This window comes from Apiospora phragmitis (assembly GCF_038363925.1).
Source record: "Apiospora phragmitis strain CBS 135458 chromosome Unknown utg000004l:1.0-3135199.0:1.0-3139288.0, whole genome shotgun sequence".
NCBI lineage: Eukaryota > Fungi > Ascomycota > Sordariomycetes > Amphisphaeriales > Apiosporaceae > Apiospora > Apiospora phragmitis.
In genome coordinates, this window is record NW_027117402.1 from 1727880 (window position 1) to 1755178 (window position 27299).

General features: G+C 53.8%; 9 protein-coding genes across 9 annotated transcripts; 4 read left to right on the forward strand and 5 right to left on the reverse strand.

Moving 5' to 3' along the window:
- Positions 1 to 95: 95 nt before the first annotated feature.
- Positions 96 to 1319, forward strand: PG994_003672 (zinc-binding alcohol dehydrogenase-like protein; the record flags this gene model as incomplete). The annotated part of the gene is made up of 2 exons (XM_066855081.1): positions 96 to 269; positions 393 to 1319. 2 exons carry the CDS (start codon positions 96 to 98, stop codon positions 1317 to 1319), a joined length of 1101 nt encoding a protein of 366 aa, XP_066719359.1.
- Positions 1320 to 1812: 493 nt separating this feature from the next.
- On the reverse strand, positions 1813 to 2722 carry PG994_003673 (nucleolus protein required for cell viability; the record flags this gene model as incomplete). Its single annotated transcript, XM_066855082.1, has 3 exons — positions 1813 to 2065; positions 2120 to 2241; positions 2462 to 2722. 3 exons carry the CDS (start codon positions 2720 to 2722, stop codon positions 1813 to 1815), a joined length of 636 nt encoding a protein of 211 aa, XP_066719360.1.
- Positions 2723 to 5214: 2492 nt separating this feature from the next.
- Positions 5215 to 6425, forward strand: PG994_003674 (nuclear transcription factor Y subunit C-4; the record flags this gene model as incomplete). The annotated part of the gene is made up of 4 exons (XM_066855083.1): positions 5215 to 5323; positions 5421 to 5434; positions 5512 to 6201; positions 6282 to 6425. 4 exons carry the CDS (start codon positions 5215 to 5217, stop codon positions 6423 to 6425), a joined length of 957 nt encoding a protein of 318 aa, XP_066719361.1.
- A 430-nt stretch (positions 6426 to 6855) lies between these two features.
- On the reverse strand, positions 6856 to 9312 carry PG994_003675 (exocyst complex component; the record flags this gene model as incomplete). The annotated part of the gene is made up of 2 exons (XM_066855084.1): positions 6856 to 6961; positions 7064 to 9312. The coding sequence occupies 2 exons, from the start codon at positions 9310 to 9312 to the stop codon at positions 6856 to 6858; spliced, it is 2355 nt and encodes a 784-aa protein (XP_066719362.1).
- A 1277-nt stretch (positions 9313 to 10589) lies between these two features.
- On the forward strand, positions 10590 to 14048 carry PG994_003676 (uncharacterized protein; the record flags this gene model as incomplete). The annotated part of the gene is made up of 1 exon (XM_066855085.1): positions 10590 to 14048. The coding sequence occupies one exon, from the start codon at positions 10590 to 10592 to the stop codon at positions 14046 to 14048; it is 3459 nt and encodes a 1152-aa protein (XP_066719363.1).
- Positions 14049 to 14660: 612 nt separating this feature from the next.
- PG994_003677 (uncharacterized protein) lies at positions 14661 to 16661 on the reverse strand (the record flags this gene model as incomplete). Its single annotated transcript, XM_066855086.1, has 4 exons — positions 14661 to 15689; positions 15743 to 15907; positions 15961 to 16179; positions 16230 to 16661. 4 exons carry the CDS (start codon positions 16659 to 16661, stop codon positions 14661 to 14663), a joined length of 1845 nt encoding a protein of 614 aa, XP_066719364.1.
- A 2036-nt stretch (positions 16662 to 18697) lies between these two features.
- PG994_003678 (uncharacterized protein) lies at positions 18698 to 19876 on the reverse strand (the record flags this gene model as incomplete). Its single annotated transcript, XM_066855087.1, has 1 exon — positions 18698 to 19876. The coding sequence occupies one exon, from the start codon at positions 19874 to 19876 to the stop codon at positions 18698 to 18700; it is 1179 nt and encodes a 392-aa protein (XP_066719365.1).
- Positions 19877 to 20786: 910 nt separating this feature from the next.
- Positions 20787 to 22031, forward strand: PG994_003679 (CAIB/BAIF family enzyme; the record flags this gene model as incomplete). Its single annotated transcript, XM_066855088.1, has 1 exon — positions 20787 to 22031. The coding sequence occupies one exon, from the start codon at positions 20787 to 20789 to the stop codon at positions 22029 to 22031; it is 1245 nt and encodes a 414-aa protein (XP_066719366.1).
- Positions 22032 to 22608: 577 nt separating this feature from the next.
- Positions 22609 to 27130, reverse strand: PG994_003680 (putative component of SWI/SNF global transcription activator complex; the record flags this gene model as incomplete). The annotated part of the gene is made up of 3 exons (XM_066855089.1): positions 22609 to 22830; positions 22890 to 26936; positions 27035 to 27130. The coding sequence occupies 3 exons, from the start codon at positions 27128 to 27130 to the stop codon at positions 22609 to 22611; spliced, it is 4365 nt and encodes a 1454-aa protein (XP_066719367.1).
- Between the last annotated feature and the right edge of the window lie 169 nt (positions 27131 to 27299).

Here is a 27299-nt window from a genome sequence, read left to right on the forward strand (position 1 = left end):
CACTTCACGCACATAAGGGGCGGTGAGCTGGTAGTAGTGATAAGTAATAAACCAACCCAGCGTGAAGCAACTCGAACCGGGGAGAAAAAAAGAAAATGGGAAGCTCTTTCGAGACCTCGGGCCGTTGGGTGCTCGACTCGGTGCAAGGGGGTCTTTCATCCCTTCACTTCGACGCCGCGGCGGCGCCGCCGGTCCAACTCGGGCCCGAAGAGGTCCTCGTCCGGATGCACGCGGCGTCGCTCAACTACCGGGACCTGGTCATTGCCAAGGTAAGTCCAAACGAGGCATGAATAAGTGATGTAGAATGTACACCTCTGTACACAAGCTCCTGCCGCCGTCCATTTAGGTATGCAAACACCCCACAAGAGCCAATGCTAACCTTCCCTTCCAAGGGCAAATCCTCCTCCATCCCGCTCCCCGCAACCCCCGACGTGACGCCCGGCAGCGACGGCTCCGGCGTGGTCCTCGCCGTCGGGCCGTCGGTCCCCAGCACCGCGAACCTGCAGCCCGACGCGCGCGTCGTGACGCACCTGGCACCGCACCTAGGAGACGACACCCTGCCCGGCTTCGAAGACATCCTGGCGGGCCTGGGCCAGCAGACGCCGGGGACGCTGTGCCGGCTGGGGGTGTTCCACTACTCGGTGCTCATCCCGCTGCCCGAGCCTGAATCAACGTTCAGCATGTCTTTTGAGGCGGCCGCGACACTGACCTGCTCAGGCCTCACAGCCTGGAACGCCCTCATGGGCCTGCGAGGCCGCGAGGTGCGCGCCGGCGACTGGGTGCTCGTGCAGGGCACGGGCGGCGTGAGCATCGCCGCGCTGCAGATCGCCATCGCCGCCGGCGCCGTCGTGATTGCCACCACCAGCTCCGATGCCAAGGCGGACCGGCTGCGGTCCCTAGGCGCGCGGCACGTTCTCAACTACCGGAGCCAGCCGGACTGGGGCGCGCGGGCGAAGGCGCTGACGCCCGGCGGGCGCGGCGTGGACCATGTCGTCGATATCGGGGGCGCGCCCACGCTCCCGCAGTCGCTCGAGGCGATTCGCAGGGATGGCGTCATCACGGTGGTGGGCATGATCGGTGATTCGACCGCCAACGAGATCCCACCTGATGCCATGAGCGCGCTCTACCGTATCTGTGTGTACCGTGGTGTGTTGCTGGGAACGAGGAGCATGTTCAAAGACATGGTCCAGTTCTTCCACTATAAGAAGATCGATCCAGTTGTTGACGATGTCACATTCCAGCTGGAAGTTGCGATTAAGGCATACGAGAGGTTAGAAAAACAGCAACACTTTTCCAAAGTCGTGATTAAGATTGTATAGTAGGGTATCATATATTGAGGTTTAAATGGAGAATACCACGTAGCTGTCTACACTAAAAGCTTTCTCCATCCAAAATGCTGTGCCACGCTTCTGCATGCATATGTACATAGTTGCACTGGTTGGGGCATGCGCCAAGAGCATAAATCAGAGAACGCAGACGGTCCCGCTGTAGAACCAGCTCGTAATTTTCCGTACGGCTCTGTTACTACTGGATCTTTATCCTTTGGCCTTTCGGCTTGGGCAAGGAAAGGGGTTCGGACTCGCAACCAGCAGACATGCCAGTTTGCTCTTGCACGAGTGCAAGGCCTTTGCGAGTCTTGAACCTCTCAGGTCCGGATGAGCGTCGACAAGACCAGAATTTCGGAAGCGAATCCGACGGAGCCAGTACTTGAGCAATGGCTTCTACTGAAAGAATCATGCTCTTCCTGCAACCCCTTCCCTTCCTGATCTAGCCCTCTGAGATTAATACCAATTTCTTGGTATGCGACCTCACTCATTTCTTGGAGCCATATCGCTTTTGCATCATCTTCTTGTAGTGTCCTTTCTTTCCAGACGTCTTCGCCTCTTGGATCTGGCCATACTTGCTCTTGAAGCGCTTGGTGGAGTTCTCCTGGTCCATGACCGACTCGAGCAGAGTACGCTTCTTGTCCTTCTTGGTCACTCTGTTGGTGAAGTACTCGGTTCTGCCCTCGATCATAGTGCCGACGTGGGAGTATTCAGGGATGCCACGGGAGTTATCCTTCTTGCTGCAAAATTGTCAGTGACTGTTGGTGTTGCTACCACGTTACATAGAGACTTACTAGTGGCGTTTGGAGTCCAGGACATCACGCATCTTGAGCAGCTGCAAGTCGCGCTTCAATTGCGGTGTGAGATCAGTGCGTGGCAGGTTGTACCATGAAGCGCCAGCATCTGTCTTGGTAGCCTATTTGCATGTTGAGTTAGTGACGAATGGCAACAACCATGCTTTCAGGCTTGTACAATGTATCAAGTGTTTCGCAGTCAGTGTAACTATGATAATAGAAATCACCGAGTGCAGCAACACCCCCCATGACGGGGGTGGGACGCTGCTCAAGATATATTGGGATATTGTCATCACGCGAAGAAGTGCTGATTGGGATAAATAAAAAGCGTCGGCAACATACCCTATCCTTCTTGGACACCCTCGGCGGCGGGATATGCAGAACAAGCTCACTGGAGGGGGTGGGCTCCTTGGCGACAGCTTCCTCTGTTGTCGAGGTCTTGGCCGGTTGAGCGGAAGACGACGCCTTTGCGACGTCGAGCTTCGCGGGCTTGGTCAGGCTGGTGGCATTCTGAGCGCTGGCCTTTGCAGCCAATCTGGCCTCTGCTTCTTGCAGAAGCTGCTCGATTTGGTCTTCAGTGAGGCTGGCAGCCGTTTCTGCCATGATCGCAGAAAGAAGAATGCAAAGTCGGAGTGGGAAGAAAAAGTCTTGTAGAAAAAGTTTATCACGAGAAGATTATGGTGGAGCTGCTGCATTTGTGGCTGGGTATCAGAATCCTTCCAGTCTTTATCGGTTGGGCCCCGCCCTCCAAGCCCCCCAAGCCCCCAGGGCCCAGCACAGCAGGCGGCGCTGTCAAGCCTGAAGCCACCAAGCCACAGCACATGCCACATGCGACGTGTAATTGATTGGGCGGTAAGCTACACACCACCACAGTCGGCACACGAGATTCTTGGGGTGGTGTTGTACAGTTGTTAGACTCCCGAGGTCGCTTTGAAGAACGCATGTACATATGACATGGTTTCTCAGAGACTCGGACCTGCCCGGGATCCAGACATTGCATGATGTGAAGATGTTCAGCAGGAATCTATCAAGGCCCCATTTCCTGTCGTCACACTCAGCATAAAAGCAAGGAAGACCGGTCAAAATACTTGCCTCAAGCTACATAGTAACCTATGAAATGTGAGGTATAGCAGGTAGACGGTTGGACATTACTTATTCCGGCAAAGCAGATGGGTCTTTGGTTCGTCTAATTGGTTGCTCTTGTGGTATATTGTGTCCTATCCCCATCCGTCCAGGGCAGAGGGGCATTTGGGCAGTCGAGGGAACAGCTTGAAGCAGGCTGTGGAAGATTCCGTGCGTTACGTTGCTCTACCTTATGTGAGCATCGTGGGATTTTCGTCTTTAGCCAAAGCCTCGTCTGGCTCGTTCCTAACATGTCCGACGAACAGCAGGCAGAAAGACGCACCCTGGTCTAGTCCATCTCGGCCGGCTGATGCCCAACCGCGTTGCGTCAATGCCAGCGCATTCGGTCTTGCTTCGTTCATATGTACATACTCTACGACTTGATAATACACTCGTCAGGTATCGGAGGCAACCTGTTTCTTGAAGGGAAAAGAAGTGAATAGAGTCTCTCTCGAGTGCATGTTCTGGATTACCTATCTATATACATACCTCTTATGCAGCGCCAGCCATACACCGGCTGTTCCATCTTCTGATCATCTAACCATAGCCCATCATCGATACCTGCCCTACCGGCTCTCTGGCCCATCCCGACTTTTCAACGTCATTGCCCAACTTGCTAGTAGTGCTTTGGGACCCCATTCTTCAAATACCCGGGTGGACGCGAGCGACGTTTCTTCTCTTCTCTTTGGTTTGCTCATAAAGTCTTGCCTGCCTAGGTTTTGACTGCCTTCCCACTTTGCCACTCTACGATACTGGGTACCATAGCACCATAGCGGGAGAAGACGGGATAACAGAAGAAGAAGCAGAAGAAGAAGAAGACGGACGAAGGAACACAGCACTTGTAAGTCTGCCGAATTCTATTTGATCGTCGAAGCTTGAATATAAATTCCATTTCAATCCAATGAGAGATTGGAAGCTACTACCACGGGCTTGACCCGCATCTTTCCCTCTAAGATCATTAGTAGGCCTGTCCTGTCGATTAGCCGTCTGGTTGTTTCGCTTCCCCAGCTTTTGCTACTCTGCTACTACTTTGTACGCCAACCGCTGATTGATTGATTGATTGATTCAAGCATAAGCATCCCCCCAAGTGCTCTGCCGCACCATCGACCCGAGAAAAAGCCCCCCGAAATCAAGCTCAGGCGAATCGAAATTCTTGCTCTCTCCGTCCGACAGAAAACCTCCCCACTTGACTTTAGGTTACGACCGGAAATCAGCGTCGAATCATTCTTCAATCCAGCAATCGGGAAGTGGCCATTCTCGAGGGATTTGGGAACTTTTTCGCCTATCAGTGATCACCACACCGCCCCTCACTTGTCAGCACCAGTCAGTGAGACGAGACCAACCCCAGTTCACACCGTTCCAAGGTCAAGCACACACAAGCTTGCGAGCCAATCAGGCAAGTCAATCGCACTGGACATCCCATCCTACCACTACCCAGCCTAGCCTGCCTCTCTACCCGCCACTCGCACTACTTCCACTCCAAGTCGAGCAATCAGTTTCGAGCAATCGATCAATCAATTGCCCTGCCTCTCAAAGCTCGTTACATCATTCGCTCAACCACCAGACCAGGCGCAACACAACTGGTTGCGGACTCAACCAGTGTAAACAAATAACAAGAAATAATTTGGAAACACTGCCGCAAACCGTCAGCGTCAACTATTTACTGACGCAAAACCCGGACAGCGCAGTTTTGTGATACTTGTTGGACGCGGGAAAGAAAGCAAGAAGTGTGTGCGTGTGTGTCAGTCAAAGTAAGCCAGCGCCGCGGAAAGAGATAAACCTTCCCCCGCGCGTCGCGATCGGATTGCGCCGAGTACTCGCTCACACTTTTCCTCCCACTCGCGTTTGCCTGTCAGACGGGAAACTCAAATCGTGCAAGTCGTGCATTCCCGCACAACTTTTATTCGTCGAATACATATCTACCAGGCAATCGTCCCGAGTAGCTGCAACGGCCGCGCCCGCAGTCTGCAAGTATGGATCAGCACAACCAACAGTCGTCGAGTAGCCACCCGCAGCAATCCTCGAGGAATGCCCAGAGTAGCAACAATGCGGTTTATGATACAGCCCATGGCGGCCACTATGGTAAGTCAAAGATCCGATCTCTCGAGCAATCAAGCAAGCATCTGTGGTTGCGCAATCATCTGCTTTCTGTGCGACGTCGCTAACCATGTCTCTATAGGCGCAAGCGCCGCTGTAAGTCAAAGTCCCTGCCCCAAGTCTCGAATCCTCATCTCCCAGTATTATTTACATTAGCCCTTTTCCATTTGTAGCTCGCCAACTCTGGCTATGCTCCTGCGGAGCTCTACACCGGTCCCTGGGCGAACGTACATCAAGGCCTGCACGGCCAGTACAAGGACATCCTGACAACATACTGGCAGCAAACGATCCATCATCTCGAGTCCGACAGCCACGATTACAAGCTACACCAACTACCGCTTGCCCGTATCAAGAAAGTCATGAAGGCCGACCCCGAAGTCAAGATGATCTCGGCCGAGGCGCCCATTTTGTTCGCCAAGGGCTGCGACATTTTCATCACAGAACTGACCATGCGCGCATGGATCCACGCCGAAGAGAATAAGCGCCGCACGCTGCAACGATCCGACATTGCTTCCGCTCTTGCAAAGAGTGACATGTTTGATTTCCTCATTGACATTGTCCCCCGTGAGGAGGCGAGCCATGCAAAGAGGGCCCCCGCTCAGGGTCAACCAGCTGGCGGCGTGCCCGCAGCACCTGCGTCGCAGATGGGTGGCCAGCACATGCCACCGCCGAACCACATGGACCCGAACTATGGTATGGGCGGCCACCCTATGCCATCCGACCAGGATTATTCTCGTGCGCCCAACATGTACAACCCGGTTCAGCCTGGCCAAGCCCCTCAGTACGGCCAAGCACCGGCACCTATGTATGGCGATATGGACCCCAACAACATGTACTACGCGGGAAGCATGCAGCCGCAGCAAGTAAGTTGTTCCTGCTTTCCACCACCCCCCATCCCACGTCGCGAACTCGATACTGATCCAATCTTCCCCCTAAATAGTAGTATCGCAGCGGCTCGACGGAAGAGGAGACGTTGCCGCCTCCCGAACCGGCGCCGACCGAGCCTAGTCATGTTGAGTCATCTGGACAGACTGCCCAGACTGTCTTGCCTTCCAAAGAGGGCGACGGCCATGGGGATCAGGACTAGATACGTAGCCAATCCACTCCGATGGGGAACCAGGGAGTGGAACAAGTGAACAGCTTCTTTCTACTAGCAGCGCTGTCTTTCCCTTTCAACGGCATCTATTATTTTTTCTTCGAATTCCTTCTCTCGTTTATTCACGAAAAATCCCTTGGCTTCACCGGCTATGGCGTAAATGGGGTTTTTGAGGAACGTTGTTTTTGGTTCCTTTGATGGTACATAGCCCACAAAGTATATCCAGTTTGCTGATGATTGTGGTTTTGGGATTTCCTATTTATCTGGAAGGGTATTGCATGAGCTGATGAAAACAAAAATTGAATGTCATGACACGGAATAATCATACCGCTTCGCTTTCGTTATGTCTCGAAATCATGTGCTGAACAGTAGTAATCGCGTTGGCTTTCTCTCGGCCTTAGTAACGTAGCATGATTGGCCTCTACGATTTGCCTCCGAACCGCAGATTGGAGGAGAAGTTGGCGAATCTCTGAGCAGCTTGGGCAGCTTGCTGGCTGGCGCTGGGACCAGTAATTTGTGAAGTGAGCCTGTAGTAATGCGTTGTCAGTGTTTTGATCAAAGTACTTCGAGGCATAGCAGTCTGGCGCAGGGCAGAAATGAGGCACGTGAGCGAGTGCATTAGAACATACTTTTCCAGTAGCACCGGGCCGTTCATGGCGTGCACGCGACTGTACTTTTTGTTGCGCGTGGAGATGTCGAAGAACTCGTCCGTGTTCTCGCTCTGCAGCAGCTGGATGGTCTGCTCGAGCTCGTCGAGGTTGCTGCGCAGCATGAAGCCGTTCTCAAGCCCGTCGACAAAGTCGGTCAGGTGGCTGACGTCGAGGGCGAGGGCGGCGACGCCATTGGGGTTGATCTTCTTGACGTCGTTGCTGAGAGGCAGGGCAAGGATCTTGTCCGAGGCGTGCGAGAGGGCGTCGAAGTAGATGAGCTCCTTGATCTCGCGCGGCAGGCCCAGGAGGGTGCTGTTCATGATGTTAGAGAGGTAGCGCGTCAGGGTCTGCATGTAGTTGGAGGGCTCCGTGGGCGTGGTCTGGCCGGTCCAGTCGTACTCGGCCGTCTCGACGAGGTCGTCGATCTTGGAGTTGACGAGCTCGAAGATGCGCTTCTCGGCCGTCTTCTTGTTGTCCCGGAACTGCTCCGTAGCGGCAAGCTTCAGGGGCCCGCCGGCAGAGGCGGACGAGCGGGCGCGGATCAAGAGTTGTTCTAGCTCTTGGCAAGCCGTCTCGAAATGCTCTAAATTGATGAGGATCTGGACGATTTGACCCAGATACTGGGTGCTCAGGCGCTCGACCAGCGACTGGCAGACCTTCTCCGTAAGGAGCTCATCGAGAGACTTGCGCAAGGTCTCATCGATCTTTGTAGGGTGCTGGAAGTGGTCGTCGGAGAAGAAGTAGAATTGGTTGAGGAAGTTTCGGATATCAATACAGCAGAGGGGATACATCTGGGAGAATGGAAGGACGCACGGGAAGGTAAGCTCGCTAACGTCCTTGTCCTGTGTGAACCAACTGACGTTGACCACCTTCTCATACTCTTCCACCGAGTTGATGGCCATAGGCATGTAATCATCTGTGGAGACGATTTCCTGGAAATCGTCGCTGAACCGTCGCTTCAGAAGCTCGGCGTACTTGTCGAAAAGTTCCACCAGGAACTCATCCAGCCTTGAAACAGAGTAGCCCCAGCCTGCCATAGTCTGAATGAAGAGGGCGATGACCCCTTTGATCTTGAGCAGAATCTCGGCGTTGCCCACTTCACCCAGAGCTTTCGTGGTGAGTGAGATGGCGGCTGAGCACATGGAATCCCACAACTCTTCGACATCAATAGCTGTACGTAGCTGAGGCACACGCCTCATGGTAGCCTTCTCAATGATGGCGAATCCAGCAATACCCTCCAGGAGACTACTCAGAGATGACTCGTCGTCACTGGTAAGACTGACAGACGATGGAATCAGAAGTTCCTTTTGCCGTCGCCTTGTGGCTGCATAATCATTGCGAAACCTGTCGTTTTGGCCAAGGGCGTCGTGTATATGCAGAGCCTCGAATAGGGGCGTGAAGTCAACCTGCAACTCCTCGTTATCCAGCACGTCGAACTCCTCGCTTTCGTCAAAAACCAGCTCGATGGCCGAGTTCAGCTTGAAGTGGCTGAGAAAATCGTCCGCCTCTATCCTATCCCTTTGACGAGACCGACGCATCTCGGTGTGGTAAAAGGCAACTTCACCCAGGAACTGTGACGTCTCGCGGATACGGAACAGCCACGTGTTGAGGTCGTTCATGACAGCCTCGGATATTGACTTTTGCGAGGCAGGTATGGATTTCTGGATCATGTCTGCTAGCTTGTACTGCGTCCCGTACTTGTTCTGGATCATAGGGATCAGGAACTCGTTCTGCATATCCTCGAGGGACTTAAGGGCAGCATAGTACTGCTTCTTGCGGATGAGCTCATGGGCGTTGTTCACAGCATGCAAGATCTTGAGCGACTCCTTGAGAGCATCCGAGACATCGGATATATTTTCCCGCACAGCACGGGTGCTGACCAGGGCCTGCTTCTGTTCGGCCAGCTTCTCCGTGCTCTCCTGGATGGACTGGTTGAGCTTGAGAATCTCGGTGGTCAGGGTGACGGTGCCCTGGCGGACCTCTTGGAGCTGATTGACCGAGCTCAAGAACTCCTCGTGTTTTGTCAAGCCGATGCGCTCGATGTCGGATTCGCGTGCCTCGGCATACTGTGTCAGATTCTGGGCCAAGATATTCGATCGGTTGGTGTACGAGGCATCTTTCAGCACGGGAATCAATTGGTCCAGGAAGTCGGAGTCCGAGGTGGAAACAATGATTTGCTGGACAGCAGTGCCATAGTCATCGTAGGTCTGGACTCGTCGCGGAGCCATTATGGGCCGCGATGCACTTGGGCTCTTCGTAATCGGTGTCCGAAGTAACAGCAGTTGGGCGGGCGGCGCAAGTTGAAAGTCAACCTGGATAGGATCACGCTGAGACGGCTCTAAATTCTTTGAAGTGTCTTCGAAACCATGACAGTAGAGTTCCAGTCGGGTGCCGGCTGTAGATATGCGAAAAGCGTCAAGTTGCTGCCTGCGAGGCTGACGACTTTGTTGTTTCTGGATATGATAGCTGCATGGACGGAGTGATCAAGCTTCAAGTTGCGTTGCGACTTGGGACTCAATTCCAGTGGGATCATTGCTGCAGTCACAGTGGAGCGGTCCCTGTAAGCTGTAGGCGCGCCGCGCTAGTTTCACCTACTGTTACCCCCCCACACATCATTTACCCCCCTAATGATTTCCCACCTAAAAGTTCATGTTGAATGTTTTACTTGTACGGAATCAAGTTCCCAAGATTGCAGTTTTTTAGCATATGCTTAGCCCCTAAGATAAAGGTACATATATCCTATGGTAAATGCTCGAGGAGAGTATCTACTATTAGATAGACCCGCCAAGGTCCGATCAAGCACTGGTAGAACTGTTACGCATTAAAGGGGCAGAGTGCTGATATTACTATCCTCTCCAATCATCACTCGGAGATTCATTACCCCCGGCCTGGACTTGTAGGGAATAAGGGCCAGCACTGTCAAATATATGTTGGCTTTGAGGAGTTCTGCATGGTTAATGCGTAGTAATACCCATATGAATACACCAAATGTTATATTTCAATATGTACCAGCTCTTTGAAAGCCAGTAATGGCATAATAGCAAGTAGTATATAGGTTGTGACTCGGTGAATACAATCGTTAATAAACTTCAATGTGCTCCGTTATGTTGGCTACATGTACAGTACGTGTATGATATGCACCGAACCGACGGGGCTCCAAGGGTAGCACAGGCCCCATTGCTGCATGCAGTTCAGCGCTTACGCATGCTAATTGCTCTCTTATCCACGCATGCTAAACCCAAGTGTTGAGTGCAACGGTTCGACGTCAGGGTGGCAGGACACTGAACAGAACACTTCCTGTCCTTGCTTTGCGAAGACAAGACCAACCTAGGAAATTCGAGATTGGCTGACCACTACGCCGTCCGGGAACAAATGACAGGTAATCCTAGGATTCCCGATACCTGTTCATTTTCCTCCAGCATAATAGGCATTACCGTTCTCTTCCACATGGACTTTACCTGATTTTCTTATATAGTTCTTGGTCGAGTATGCATTTACTGCGACGATGATGTGGCGTCATAGGGACAGGCGTTCAGTCTGGTCATTGCTACCGATCTGGGTCTCTCTCTTCTTGTTAGTGGCCGGGGTGCAGGTGCAGGCCCAACAAGGCGACGATAATACAAGCAGTAGCAATAGCAGCAGCAGCTCCACGACGATAACAACCGCCCACGATGCCAGCCGATCGCTGCCGCCCAGCACCACAGCCCAGTCGACCTGCGAGTCGAGGACGGTCAACTACATCACCCACACCCTGCCCCAGCAATGTCTCACGACGACACACTCCTCGAACCCGGCCCCATCCACGGAAAGCGTCGCTACGCCTGCGCAATCGCCGGCGGTGGCGTCTGCCAGCGATGCCGCGCAGAAAGTGGACGAGGAGCACGAACTGGACAGCGATGGCAACGACCTGAGCACAGGGGCTTTCATGTCCTTTGAAGAATGGAAAGAGATGATGTTGAAGAAAGCCGGCCAGGAGCCCATGGAAGTGCGCACCCGGAAACCGCACGACGGCCGCGGCGACTATCCCGGGGGCGATTTGGGCTCGATAGGCGAGGAGGGCGAGATATCCCTAGACTTCGACGCCTATTCGGACAAGATCTCCGAGATCACCTCGTCGGGAAAGCCCGCCCCCAAGCAGAAAAAGGAGAAGGAGGACGCGGTAGAGAAGGTGACCTACGACGAGGGGCTGGCCCACGTCTACAGGAGCAAGGACGCAGGCAAGACGTGCAAGGAGAGGTACTCGTACTCCTCGTTCGACGCCGGAGCGACAGTCATCAAGACGAGCCCGGGAGCTAAGAACTCCAAGGCTATCTTGGTCGAGAACAAGGACTCGTACATGCTGCTCGAGTGTGCCACTGCGAACAAGTTCTTTATTGTCGAGCTTAGCGAGGACATTCTCGTCGATACCGTTGTCTTGGCCAACTACGAGTTCTTCTCGAGTATGATCAGACAGTTCCGCGTCAGTGTCAGCGATCGTTACCCTATCAAGTCGGATAAATGGAAGGTCTTGGGCGATTTCCAAGCGCGCAACTCACGAGATATCCAGCCCTTCCTGATTCAAAACCCCCAGATCTGGGCAAGGTACCTGCGCATCGAAATCTTGAGCCACTATGGCAACGAGTTCTACTGCCCACTATCCCTTCTCAGGGTGCACGGGACACGGATGCTGGACTCCTGGAAGGAAGCAGATCCTGCAGATTTCGAAGAAGAGGAATCTAGTAAGGCAGCCCCTGAGTCAGCCCCGGAGACGGAGGCACCAGCAGAGGAACCTCGGGAAAGCGTTCAAGTAGAGGAGCCAATTCCCGTGGAGAACGTTGTGGCTGTAGCCGAACAGAGCCTCGTAGTGCCGTTCTGGGACGGCTCATACCTTGAACGCGAACTTCAGCAACGCACTACATGCAAGATTATGGATAAGACATCAAATGCATCTTCTTCTGCACTTGGAGAAGATCGCGTGCCAACGCCCGAGCCCCTTCCCAAGGTTGAACAGAGAGATAAGTTCATGGAGTCGAACAAGGTCCAGGAAGAGACGGCTCGGCCCTCGTCTCTGAATCCAACAACAGAGCCGACTGGTTCTGTAAAGACGACCTCTACAACAGCACCGACTTCTGCAAGCTCTGCAGCGGTCACCTCAACCGATAGCCCGGCAACCCCAAAACCTTCGGCACACACAGTCGAAACAACACAGTCCTCTGGGCCCCCTGTCCCACCCACCAAACATACGGTCCCCGCATCTGTCAGACCGTCGAGTGCCGCAGCAGCTAAAAGCAAGGCTGCTGGCTCCAGTTCTGTCAAGCCGCCGCCGCCCAAAGCGTCTCATAATTCGAAGGCCACCGCAGGCAACCGGACCACCACACCGACCAGCTCCGCGCCGGCCTCGACCCCGACGGTGCAGGACTCCTTTTTCAAGCAGCTGACCAAACGGCTGCAGACCCTCGAGTCCAACACGACGTTGTCCCTGCAATACATCGAATCCCAGTCGCAGTTCCTGCAGCAGGCCCTGTCCAAGCTGGAGCGGCGCCAGGTTGCCAAGGTCGACCTCTTCCTCGATACCCTCAACAAGACGGTCCTCTCGGAGCTGCGCGACCTGCGCGTCCAGTACGACCAGATCTGGCAGAGCACCGTCATTGCCCTCGAGACGCAGCGTGACCAGTCCGAGCGCGAGCTCCTGGCCGTCAGCAGCCGCCTCGGCGCCCTCGCCGACGAGGTCGTCTTCCAGAAGCGCATGGCCATCGTCCAGTCCGTCCTCCTGCTCGGCTGCCTCTTCCTCGTCATCTTCTCGGGCCGCCTCGCCAACGGCGGCGTCGAGCTCTACTACCCGGGCCAGTTCCTCGCGGGCGGCGGCGGCGGCGGCGGCGGCGGCAACAGTCGCATGGGCAGCCCCATGTATCCCAGCACGCCCAAGGCCGGCATCCGGCGGGGAGGCGGCGGGAGACAGCAGGAGCGCAGTCCTCCAACGGGTCTGCGGCATTCTATCGAGGACTCGGACATGAATACCCCTCCTCAACAACGACAACATAAACCTCTACCCTCACTACCTATCGACGGCCCCATAGATGACGATCGCCATAGCAATGGCAGTATGCGGCAGAGCATCGAAGAACGCACCCCTCCCCCTGAACCGGATACCCGTCGTGCCATGTCCGAACCACATATTTCTCAGGAACGCCTCCACCCAATCAGAGCCACGACTATGATCTCTTCTTCTACTTCTTCTTCTAACAGCCATAATAACAATGAGAGGCCTCCTAATAAGAGGGCCGTCTCCGACTCGGCCGGGCTCGAGTACTATCAGCCTCCCACCCCATCCAGCCTCCAAGAAAACGGAGGTGAAGAAGACATGGGCTACGATTCCGAACCTAATATGCCCCGGAACCGCCGCCCGGACCGTGACCGAGGAGATGTGGAACAGGAAAGGGACGTGGAAGGAGACGGAGACAGAGACTACTTCTGCCCCTCCCAATCACATTCCCGCACAAACGGCAGCTCTTCCCACCACCATCACCAACGTCCCTCGTCGTCCTCTTCCTCTCTCGCCAACGAAGAAGCCACCATCACGGCGCTCCCTGCCACTTCTTCTGCCACCCCGACGACGACAGCATCGGCTAATGCCGCCACCACCACCACCAAATCCCACCAACAGGAAGCAGACGAGGGTAGTTCAGAGAGGCACAACGATGGTCTGACCCCGCATCATCACGCGATGTCGATATGCAATGGAGGACACAGCAGCTTGTCTGCCAAAGAAGACCTTCAGAATAGAGCGGAGCCAATAATTGAAAGAGGCTACAATGGCGTTGCAACAAATAACACAATGACGGAACCATCGCACCGCGCGGCCAGACCGCCTATAAGTCATACGGGTTCATTGAGGAAGCCACTGCCATCATTACCAGAAGATCCCGATCCAGATCCAGACTCGGATACGGATTCCAGTATAGATCCAGGCTTTGATCTAGTATAGCAGAAGGTTGCATTTCTCTATTCTTGCGTTGTATTTAAGCTAGAGTAATGAATTACGAGCAATGAGATACCACTTCGTTTCCCTAAATAAAATTTGTGAATGATTAACATCGATCAGTTAGCTTTGTCTACACCGCATGGTTTCAATCGGCAATCACGGACAGTCACGGGCTTCATGGAAAGGATTAGGGAAAACAACGAGATGCGTTCAAGACTATCTAAGTACCTGTCGCCGTGGGTGTCACACCAAGTGCAATACCAAATCGACCCGAGAATCAAGCGGCGCCCAATGATTCCCAAGTATGAGTTGAGACAAGTGTCGAGAAGTGAGAGCAGAGGCGGATAACCGTGGCTGCCCAAGGATAGGCATATTAGTAGGTGAGCCGACGCGAATAGTGCAAGGAAATTGGGGCAGAAAGGGGAGAAGATCATCGCGAAGATCTCGGAACGGTGCCGAAATCGGGGATTATTCCGTAGTCTGACGTTAACTGATCAGATCGGATATGGCCGGATATGGCCGGATAATACATGCGGTTACCGATGGAAGGATGAGTCGAAGTACCGGGAGGACTGAGCGTGAAGACTGTGCTGGGTGTGCAAGACCCCTAAGAACTCACTGCGGAGAGAAGTGAGAGTAAGAAGGGTACGACGTGTCGTAGTCGAACTCCTCGAGAGCTGCCAGGCGGGTGCCGCGATCATATTGAGAACGGCGACGCCGCTGCTCGTCACGGTAGTGTTGGCCAGCGTTCGGGGTGAAGAGTCCAACGTGCTCTGCATTCTCACAGCTACGCTTCATCTTCGACTGGTTATCCGGAGCAGGGAACGGTTCCTCCTCGCCAGCTTGAGCGGGGGCGGGGCCATTGATGGTGTAATACAGCTTAGGACGGTAATGGGCGGCTTCGAGCATGACCGAGCTGTTGCGGAACTTCTGGACCAAGCAATCCTTTCCTTGAATCGTGGCATACGAGATCTCAGCAACCTTATCGCTCTTGAAGCAGTTCCATCGCTGGTTGCCTCGTGCGCGGACAAAGTCGATGATGTCAAGCGGATCCACGAAGTTGATGAAAGCATAACCCACATTGCAATCGTTGGCGAAATCGATACGGAGGTACATGAAGTCGTACTTGCCCCAGCTTGATTCATCGACGATGCGCTTTAGCATGGCCTGGTCAACCTTGTTGGGAATGTTGCGAAGCATGATCGTGGTACGCACGTCGATACCCTCACGGATACGGGATATGTCGACGTGGTTGTGCTGGCTACCGGTGTTGCCGTGATGGTAGGGAGCCCGCTGGATTCTAATAGCGTGCTGTCGGCGGCCGTCAATGCTTCTGTGGAAAGCCTCCTGATTTCTGTTGAATCCATCCGAGACTCTGGGATACTGAGGAAAGCTGGCGTAGGAATCCATGACTCTGGAATAGCTGATAGGACGAGGCGATGCCCACACTGGTTGGTACTGGTCGAGTAGATAGGGAGCAGGATACACCATGGGAACCATACCCAACGGGGCCTGGACTTGAGGACGTGAGATCGACAGGCGCTGTAGGTCATTGGTCAAGTCCGATGTGTTGCCAGTGCGCAGGGCAGAAACCGTGGCCGGGATGTCAGGTCGATGGAGCGTCATGCAAATCTGGAACCCTTGCTGTAGTTTGCATTAGTAGTTGTTCTTACATCTAGTAAGGCAACCGTACATACCTCTGTGTTATGCAAGTGAAGCTTCGAGACTGCTTGCAGAGAAACATCGTTCTCACAGTATTCAACAATAGCATTGAAGACGCTACCCTCGACACCCGTAGCTTGCAACTTGAACGCAAACAGATCGCCTTCATTCTGTAGCTTTTGCTGCAGCATGTCGTACAGCTGCAGAGGATTGGTTCCAGCAAGGGACGGGGAGCGAAGACTGCAAGGGCAACCTGGCCTTCATGGGCCGTGATGATACCACCTGTAGGATTAATTACCTGTGAAAACTCACGAGGGTTGATGTAGAGGGCAGACCAGCCTTTCCCACCAAGTTGGGCGTTTTGATGAAAGATACAGGCATCTCGAATGTTGCTGAAGCGGGCGTAGACCACATTGCCGCGGAGCTCAATCTGGTTCACACCCGACAGGTTGAAACCCCTGTGTGCAAGAACCTCCCGAGAGTTAGCTTGAGACAAAGTGAACAGTAGCCATAATTACTTACAGAGAGGTAGTTGTCAACCTCGACCTTGTGGATGGCAGCACCGTTGGGAACGTAGATTATGAGGCATCTCGACAGGCCAACATCCGTGCTGAGACCCTGATGAACGAAGCCGTCGGCATCCCTAGCGGCAATGACCGTAGGCGGACCACTGGCGGGCGGGACGGGAGTAGACGACTGAGGGGAGAAACAAGAGGCAGTGGGAGAGAGGCTGTAGCTACTGACGAAAGGATCGCGGTAGCGACGACGAGAGTCCAGTGAAGCGGGCGAAGCGGCAACAATTGCACCTCGAGAATCGCGAAGGCCTAGACCAATAGAGTGCGGGACCCGGACCGAACGAGAGATGCCATCATCAGGAGAGAAGGTAGTCAAGCGTGTATCCGGTGTGCCATTGAACGAGTCGGCAGCGCCACTGGAGGAGCGAGGGGATTGCATGGCAAAAATAGCCAGTGGCAATGTGTTATTGTTGTGGGTTGGAGGGAAGTAGGAGGAGGGTGGAGGAGTTGGTGATGTTAGGTTGGAGGATGATGGAACTGGAAGAAATCTTTCGAGGGTTTGGGGCGCCCTGGCTCGAACTTATAGGATACCTAAGTTGGAACTCGACGAAGTTTACCTTGGAAAGGAGTGAATATAAAATGCGTTGTCGATGATGTCGCCCTGAGATCGCTGACACTGAGTTTTTAGAAGTGATGGATATAAGTTGTTGTTGATGTGTAGTGACGAGGATCGTCGAGTGCCTCAGAGGAGAAAGAAGGTGGAGTAATATACCACCACCAGGACGAGGTTAGGTGTGCGGACTTGGAAGAAAACTTCTGAATATCACGCCTTCCTTGAGTGGGAGTGGTGGAAGGGGGAAATCACTCGAGTGGTGAGGAAGGTGCGCTCCTTCCCTTGGGGATGAAAAGGCAAGAGGTGCTGTTGCACGTCTAAGACTGCAGTGCCTACTTTACCTCAAATCTTTAGGAAGGTACAAAGTACAGAGATATCATGACCAACGTGACTGCTGTTCCACTCTGTTCACTACAGCGACCAGTCTTCAGGAAATCATCAATTCATGTCATGCCCATGCAGCAATTCAGTCACTTAGCTTCACATTGGATGGGGCTTATATCTGCGCATTGAAGCAAACTTAGGCATCGTTATGACGGGAACTTGGACTGAGGCGATATGTGTCGTGCCTATTTCCTAATTAGGTCGTGAACGGGGCATTGCTAGAAGATCATTGGCCAGGTTTGCGATACTTGATCCTTGGGGGCAGGATTCCCCAGGTCCAAGTAAACACCCGAGTAAGTCAGTAGACACCCATGAATATAGTGGTATCAAGGGCCAGCCTAATAATGTACCTGATGCATACCGACTGCATATGCTGTTCTAGGCAGATTTAGGGGCTAGCTCTTGTGAACGGCGATTTCAGGGGGAGGTGTTGCACAGTCATCATTCCTCAGAGGCCAATCAGACGGAAACATAGATTCTAAATCATTGGACGGAATGGGCTGGCCATGAGAACTTCGCACGGAACACATCTAATGCTTGGGACGATGTATGGAAACGATCAACTGTGCGCTTATGGAACGGAATCTGTGAGCTCTCAAATCACCGGACGAGGCGCATTTGCTTTGTTGGCATGGGACGGAAAGAGTCACTGGTGATGATCATGCGTCGGCCGGAACCCCATGAGCCTTCAGGTCAATGGAATCTCTGAGAAATGTGGACCTTAGGAGTGTTGAATTCGCTGTAGCCAAACCATATGAAATTTGTGAGGTTCAAACAACAGTTGAGATAATTACTTTGGTTTACTTGTGCATTACACGCTAGCCACAAGAGAGGCGACTTGGGCGTGACAATTGCTTCAGATATCAAAGTTAAGTATGTATTAGTGAACAATGCCCAGTGGTGCTCATGGACAGAAAGTTCTGCTTCGAGTCACATGGCGGCTGTTGACAAACTGGTATCGGGAAGGGAATTTGGTGTTGGGGGGCTATCGTTTGTCGTCTTGCTCCTTTTATAGTATATTTCCCTACTTAAATCTGTCCACACCAGAGTGAAAGTAAATAATTGTCAAGTCCTACCAAATGAAAAAGAGCCGGCCAGAATTCTTTGGGGAATTGGCTTGCTCGCTGATCCACCGACAGCTTTGGTAGGTAAAAAGGGACTCCTAAACAGAGGTTGAGGTGGGATGGAAGTTTGCTGTAGGAATAAGATAGGGGCAAAGAAGCCAGCCTTCCACAATAGCACACAACCTAGTGGTCCAGCATATTTTTGTTACAACAATACGATCCAGCCTCGTGCCCTATTTACATCCTTTCCTACATGCCAAATTATTGAGGCATCCAGCCCCGAGGCCTTATTTCTTATTTCAAGTAGTCAACAACGTCTCCAAATCTCACACATCCGGGGCCCTCTCCTTTTCGCCTACCTAATCTAATAACTTCTCGGCAGCCCCAACACCTTCTCCCCAATGTAATTCATAATCATCTCCTGCGACACAGGCGCGATCCGCGGCACCAGGCACTCGCGCAGCCACCGCTCGACGTCGTACTCGGCGGCGTACCCATGCCGCCGTGCGTCAGGACGGCGCGCTCGCACGCCGCGAACGCCGCCTCGGCCGCGAGGTACTTGGCGCTGTTGGCCGCCACGCCCACCGCATCCTGCCGGATATTCGTCGTGCTCGTCGTGCTCTGGCTCTGGTCAAACAGCCGGGCCGCGTGGTACGTCGCGTGCTTGGCCGCCTCGAGCCGCATGTAGGCGTCGGCGAGCGGGTGCGCAACGCCCTGGTTCGCGCCGATGGCCCGGCCGAACACGACGCGCTCGCACGTGTAGCGGGCCGCGCGCGCCACGGCGGCGTAGCCCAGGCCCAGGGCCTCGCCGGCCAGCAGGCAGCGCTCGGCGTTCAGGCCGTGCAGGATGATCTTGAACCCCTGGTTCTCGGTCCCGACCAGCGTGTCGGCCGGGATCTGGTAGTTGTCGAAGAACACCTCGTTGGCGTCGACGGCGCGCCCGCCCATCTTCTTGATCTTGCGCATATCCAAACCGGGGGAGTAGGAGGACGACGATGTCCTGTCGAGGTCGATGCAGAACAGCGACAGGCCCTCGCTCGGCTTGCGCACCTCCTCGAGCGACGTCGTGCGCGCGAGCAGCATCATCTTACGCGCCACCTGCGCACACGTGATCCAGATCTTCTGCCCCGTGACGCTGTAGGATTGCCCATCGGCGCTCTTCCGAGCCAGGGTGCGCAATCGGAGCGTGTCGAGCCCCGTGTCGGGTTCCGTGACGCCGAAGCACGTCCGCCACTCGCCCGAGATGATCTTGGGGATCGTGCCCTCCCGCTGCTCCCGGCTGCCGAACTTGGCCAGGGGCTGGGTCGCGTAGACGTTGGCGTGGATTGACTGGGCGCCCGCCATGCCGGCTCCGGATTCCGCGATGGTCTGCATCATCATGGTGGCTTCCGAGATGCCCAGCCCGGACCCTCCTAGTTCTTCCGGCAGTGCAATTCCTAACCATCCGTCCTTGGCCAGGGCTGCGTGAAACTCTTTGGGGTCTTGTTCGTTCTGATCATGCTCTTGCCAGTAGCTGTTGGGGAACTTGGCGCACAAGGTTGCCACGGCCTCTCGGACTGTCATTTGATTCTCGGTAAAGCCAGTTGTTTCCATGATATGCCGCCGGCTCGTGGCCGAGAAGTATCTGCGATGGGTGGTAACATTCCTGCATAATAATGTACTTGGGGTCGCACTCTGCAAGAGAGATCCATTGAAGACACGATCCGCTCTTGTAAGCTGCCGCAATGCTTGAAACATTCTGTCCCTTTCAGCTCTACGCTGATGAGGTGGAAAGCTTGCAGGTAGTGGATGAGTCGATTCGGAGGCGGAAACAACTATCGATGTGAAGAACAACTCGAGCTTCTAGGTAGATTTGACCTCCTCAACGAACCTCGGCAGTAACACAACACAGCGTCGTTGATAATGGGAATAGCAGCGGGGTGCTTAACCCCACTGCCCCAGATGCATCGGGTAGATCATCACTTATACACAACATGAGGTTATGCAGCCGTGGGCCAATCTCTTGGAATATTGCTGGGCTACAAAAGACCTTATTATTTCATTCCTAATACTGGAGGTTCTTCATCTGTTAAAATACCCGTTCAGCATAGCAATAGTAGCATAGCTACAGTAGCTGACCAACGGAGTTCACTCCGTCTCTCCGCACGCCGCACTCCGCACTCCGCACTTTAACAGCACCAAGGAGGTCGGACATCGGATCCCCCTAAAGTGGACCTCGGCTTTGTAAGTAAAGGGAGGCAACAACGTATGAAGAATCGCAACTTGTATAATCTTAACACTTTTTGGTTGTCAGTTCAAGGCCTTGTATGGATGGCTAAGGCCACGGGAGTACTCTGCACTAATCCTCTCCTAGTAGACACAAAATTGACCAGGCCAAGCTCCTGTGGTGTGGGATGGCAGGCAGCGCATCAAGAAGCTCCATGCTTCTCCATGGTCGTCGCGGTAGACCGTGCGTGTCTCTCGCATCACCAAAGACCACATTACCACCATAAGCAGTAGGACGATGGACTGTCCGGGCTACCAGCACAAGATATCTCACAACAGCTTCAACTTCTTCAACACTAACCCCGACAACAAGCCGGACAAGTCCCACCTGCCCCTGCACGGCATCACCGTAGTATCCCTAGAACAAGCCATCGCCGCCCCCTTCTGCACCCGCCAGCTCGCAGACCTCGGCGCCCGCGTCATCGAGATCGAGCGCCCGGGCGCGGGCGACTTCGCGCGCGCCCTCGACGCCCGCGTCGGGCCCGGTCTATCGTCGCACTTCGTCTGGGCGAACCGGTCGAAAGAGAGCCTGGCGCTGGACCTCAAACAGCCCCGGGACCTGTCCGTCCTCCGCAGGCTTATAGCCGACCTACCCGCCGACGTGCTGGTCCAGAACCTGGCCCCCGGGGCCGCGGACCGCCTGGGTCTCTCGTACGAGACGCTCCGACAGGAGCACCCGGGCCTCGTCGTCTGCGACATCTCCGGCTACGGCGCCAGCGGGCCCTACCGCGACAAGAAGGCGTACGACCTGCTGGTGCAGAGCAAGGCGGGCCTGCTGTCGACGACGGGGGGCGCGGACGGCAAGTCGCCCGCCAAGATCGGCATCTCCATCGCCGATATCGCGTCGGGCATGTACGCCCTGACCAGCATCATGGGGGCGCTGATGCGGCGGGAGAAGTCCAAGACCAAGACGGGCTGCCGGATCGACATCTCGATGCTCGAGGCCATGGTCGAGTGGATGAGCTTCCCGCTCTACTACACCTACCAGGGCCAGCCGGGGCCCCGGCCCATGGGCGCCTCCCACGCGTCCATCTACCCGTACAGGCCCTTTGAGACGGACGGCGGGGGCTCCGTCATGCTGGGGGTCCAGAACGAGCGAGAGTGGACGCAGCTCTGCGCCGAAGTGCTGCACGATGCAGCGCTGGCGGTGGATGCGCGGTTCGCCACTAACCCGAAGCGAGTTGAAAACCGTGAAGCCCTGCAGCAGACCATGGTCCGGTCCTTCAGCCAGCTCTCGGCAGAAGAGGTCATTGCAAGGCTCGACACAGCAGGCATTGCCAATGCCAAGGTGAACGACATGAAGGGTGTCTGGGAACACCCACAGCTCAGGACACGACATCGATGGACCGAGATTGGGACCTCACAAGGGCCTGTGCCGGCATTACTCCCGCCAGGCGTCTCGGGTGTTGATGAGGCCAAGATGGAGGAGGTGCCTAGTGTTGGACAACATAATGAAGCTATATTGAAAGAATTGGGATTATAGGACTAAGCTGGTAGAAAAGCCGTTCCGTTTCGGTATCTGAAGTCGATATGAAATTTATAATGCATTGAATCTTCTGCATTATCTCTATTAGAAGTACATCTGCTGCTGTCAGGATCGCTATTCCTGGTATTCCTACAGTCTCTTCTTCTTGGATCCCCGGGTAGAGGATCAGCTCCATGCTCCAGAGCCTGAAACCGCTGCTCCCACCTTTTAAGTGATGAAAGATAAAGAAGCATATAAAAAAAAGCCAAGGTAGGGGGTATCGCTTTCGTTGGTCCCTTTCCTTGCTCACCCAAAACAACGTAGGTGTAATTCCCAAAGTTGTGAGTTTCTGATACACGTACCAATCGTTTCCTCTTTACCGTCGAGGTCCGTTGCCCCTGATGTAGATGAAAAAAGCATCCCTAACGCCCCAACGAGTTTTTCGTGTCTTGCAAAGATGTCACAACAGCCTGATATGCAAATTCTCTTGGATCCTTCCTTGGCGGATCAAAGAAAACCAGAAGTGTAGAGGAAAGTGCAGGTCTATCGGATTGACAGTTGTGATGCCGCCCAAGAAATTTGTCAGCAGGTATTATTATTCGCCGCCCTGTTCACTAGGAGCGCCGCTGATCCCTCCATTAACAGGGGTGACCCCATTGGTTGATACCAGTTTGATCCGGGTAGGATTCGCCAGCGGTTGAGGGGTTCCGGCACTGGTTGTGGGCGCAGCACTGCTCTCCTTGGCGGAGGGATCCTCAAGCTCGGCCAGCTCTGGATGGTCGCTAAGCGCCTGTTGCGCCTTGGCATTAAAGTAATTCTATCACCCCGAGGTTAGTACAAATACCCCTAACACCTCCCTGGTAATCTTGAACTTACCTCCATGACAATGGCATCCGAGTAGAGTAGACTGCCGTCTTCGTTGTACGTTTTGCAGTTACTGCACATGAGCATAATGTCCTTACGCATGTCATTGACACTGTTGTACTCTTCCTTCTTGATCTTTGCCATTATCTGGTTCATGCAGATAGGGTTCTGAATAAGAAGGTAGTAGTCGCCGTAGTCACGCTTCGAGGGAAGTTTGACAAAAGGACCAATGATGAGTCGCTTGACAGGCTCGTCGTCCCCATCGTCTTCCTTTTCTTCAGGTTCGATGGGGTCGTCGGCCTCTAACGACATCAACCCGTCATGAATGCTGCGTAGAGTCCTTTGCAGGATCTGTCGCGTCTCAGGTGGTATGCGGGAGTCATTGCCATTAGTAGCCACCGCCTTGGGTCGTCCGCCCGGCCCACGGCGCTTTTTCGCAGGCGGCTCGCCATCCTCATCTTCAACCTTCCGCTTCTCGATGTTCTTGCTGCCCGGTTTGCGACCTCGTTTCTTCGGTGGTGTCTCAACTTCTTCCGTAGATGCCCTACTGGCGACTGGCGAATTTGCCCCGGAGGTATTGTTGATCGCGGCCAGGCGCTTGAATCGATTGGTTTCCCGTCTCTCCTTGCGAGCATTCTTTCGCGCCGCAGCGGCCTCCGGCGAATCCTCATCGTCATCGACAGCCATGAGCCATTGCTCTTCAGTCAAGCCATCGTCGTACTTAACGCGAGTACGCTCACGAGCGCCGCGACCAAGGACCTCTTCTTCCTCTTCAGGCTCGGGGTTACCCTCATTCAAGTAGATATCCGGAAGTTCGTTCTCAGCCATGAGACGGGGCATTTGCTTAGAGCCGGGGCCATTGCCGTAAGTCAGATCCTTGGCTCGCTCCTCATCGAGCTTATTGAAGAGAACCAGTTCGTCGTCGTTTCGGGCAAGGATCATGTTGAGCTCCTCATCATCCATTTCATCTTGATCACCAGTCTCGGCCATATCGGCAGTCTCGAGCAATGTACGCAGCATAGCATCACGATCTGTTTCCGAGGACTTGTTATCGAATCGACCAGCTTGGATAACCTTGCCATCCATATCAAGCTTGTATCTGGCACGCTCCAGAATCTTCTCCTCAACGGAGTTTGAACTGATGAGTCGAAGAATTCGCACTTCGTTCTTCTGGCCGATACGATGAGCACGATCCTGAGCCTGCAAATCCTGATGCGGGTTCCAATCAGAATCGTAGATGATGACAGTGTCAGCAGTCTGGAGGTTGAGACCGAGACCACCTGCACGTGTGGACAGCAAGAACATGAAATAAGGCGAATCGGGAGCGTTGAAAATCCTCAGTAAATCCGATCGATCTTCAGATTTAGTGGTACCATCAAGTCGAAGGAACTGGATGCCGCGGAAACGCAGGAAATCCTCCATGATGTCCATAATGGCCGTCATCTGGAAGAACATGAGAACTCTGTGGCCACTGGCTTTGTACTTGGGGAGAACACGATCCAAAAGCTCGAATTTTCCGGAAGTCCTCCACAGTAAATCGTTAGCCGTGCTCAAGGGGTTCATCTGGTTCTCGACTTCGTCAAACACAAAGGGATGATTGCAGAGCTTTCTGAGCTGCATGATCATGTTGCTCAGACCACGGACAGAGGCCTTTCCGCCCTTGCCGTCACTCACGGCAATCTTGTTGTGCGTGACCATCTGCTTGTACAAACGGTTTTGCAGGGCGAAGAACTTGCACTTGATGACCTTCTCTGTCTTGTCCGGCAGATCTTTCTCGACATCCTTCTTCAGACGTCGCAACAAGAAGGGCCGCAGGACTTTGTGGAGACGTCGAATGATAAGGATTTGTTCTTCTTCGTTGAGCTCCATCTTGTCCTGACTGCCAGTGTTTGCAAAAGGCGTATTGAACCACTCATCGAACGTCTTGACCGATTTGAAGATATTCGGCAGGACAAAGTTCAGCATAGCCCATAGCTCACCAAGGTTGTTCTGTAGGGGAGTACCAGTAAGAATGAGACGGAACCGAGTGCTGTAGTATTGCGATATCGTTGCGCTGAGCTTCGAGTTGGTGTTCTTCATTCGGTGACCTTCGTCGATGATCATATGGAACCACTTGATCTTGCTTAGAACAGGGCGATCCTTAATGATGTACTCGTAAGTTGTGAGCAGGACTTGGAAACGGCCTTGGCGGATCTTGTCCTGTTGTTGTTTTCGAGCGTTTGGTGGACCCTTGTATACAACTTTGGAGACGGTCGGAGCCCACTTCTCGAATTCAAGGTTCCAGTTTGTCAGAGTACTTAGAGGCACAATGACCAAGTATGGGCCGTTTTGCATCTTCTTCTCGATGAGATAGGTGACCAGACTAATGGTCTGGATTGTTTTTCCGAGACCCATTTCATCGGCCAGAATACCGTTGAGATTGTTGTTGTATAGTGAAAGCATCCACTGCAGACCTTTGATCTGATACTCTTTGAGGCTACCACCAACGAGCATATCAGCTTGCTGGGTGACATCCTCTTTGACACGATGGGCCACTGCGTAGTAGTCAATCTTGCGACCGCCGTCCTCATCCTCACCCTCGTCGACCTCGCTTTCCTCATCTTCAGGGGCGGCGCCGTTACCATGGAGTTCAAAGGCTTGCCGTTGCTGTGCCTTAACAGATGAGGCAAGTTGAGCCAAGAAGCCATCGGTCTGTTTGAGCAGATGAGTGATACGCGTATCCTTGGCTTGGTCAAGCAGTTTGAGATAAGCCTCCTCGTCGTTGGCCTTCAGGGCCTGCAGACGTTGCTTGGCAGTTCGCTCAATGCGCTTCTGCTCCTCCTTTTCGATGTTGAAATGATGAGAGTACATCGTGCGACCCATCTTGGAAGTTCTGACTCTAGCCGCACTAGCGCTCTCGAGTATCTCCGATTTGTTGTTTTGCACGGATTGGAGGAAGTCAATGTGCTTCTTCTTTTCACGGTGCTCGCGAGCGTCTCGTTGCTGCTTCTCCAGCTTCTCGGTAATACGGGCTTCACGAACATTCTGCTTCTTAGTGCGACGATACTGACTGCGATTAGTGGTCATAGCCAGGTTGTCGTAGTGCATCATCTGTCGCCCAACTTTTTCCCGGAGATTCCTTTGCTTAGCATAGAGACCCAAAGCCTTCATCTCAATGATGGCTTTCCGCTTCATGGTGTCATCTGCCTCAATCGTATCTTTGGTGGTGTCCCAATGGGCGATGTTTCCAGGGAGCGACTTGAGCTCGGAATACCGCGCCCGCATGCGGCTGAAGATGATTTTCTCCCGCTCATGCCTCATTTGTTCCAAGTCGACGCCGGTGGGGAAACAGCTGGGTACAACCAATCGCTGTTTCCTCTGGCTATGGTCGAAATAGGTGATCTCCCGTCGCAAAAGACCCGACTCGTACGGCGACTTGACCATCTTATACGTTGGCCCCTTGGGTGCAGGCGGAGCTTCGGGTTCAGCGGGAGCCACATCAGGCCCGACCGACGCAGCTTTGACAGATTCGGGGACAGGAGTCGCCGCCGTAGCAGGGGCAGGCAGAGCTGGAGTAGAGTGCTCAACGACAGCCTGTCTACGTTGGCGCTGGGCACTGAGGGCCTGCTGCACGGCATAGGGGACACCGGCGTTCTTGCCAAGGAATTTGAAGGCCTGGATCTGCTGTCTCAACAAACTAAGTTGCTGTTGAGAAAACTGCGAGGCTGAAGATGCTGTCGAAGGCGAGGCCGCGGTGGTTTGAGAAGGCCCTGATGTTGACGGAAGTGCAGAAGCGCCCAGTGCTGTTGAACTAGGCGGTTGTGATGACTGAGGCGCAGGTGTCGGCTGGGCCTGGGATCCGGAAGGCACTCCATTGACTTGGCCGCCATTGGTGGCATTATGTTGTTGCATCTGTTGTTGATGTTGTTGCTGCTGCTGCATCTGAAGTGCCTGCTGTTGATGTTGGCGGTAGGCATTTTGCAGCTGTTGCTGTTGCTGGACGTTCACGAGGATCTGGTTGAGTCTCATATACTCGGGATCTGACTTGGGAACACCTCGTTCTTGCATTTGTTTGAAACGCTATATGAGTTAGCAGAGAAGAATCATGGCGAGACAAGCATGAACAGAGCTCAGGTTCTAACGCTTGGTTAGGTAGTAAGGGGTGAGGGAAAACTAACCATGAACATCTCCTTGATCTGCGCGCCATTCATCTGCTGAGGCATACCCTGTGGCCCAGGATGCTGGACAGCAGGGGGCGCCTGAACCGATGCCATGATCAAGATCCGGCACTTTATCAGTGACCGCTCAAGTGGACTTGTATGGAACTTCGGCTTCGAGCTGTTGTAGAGTCGTTGATCACAAGGTCATGACCATTCGCCCCGAGTCGACTAATTGGGAGACATCGCGTTAGTAAAAAGGCCAGGCGCTCAGTTTCCAGCAGGT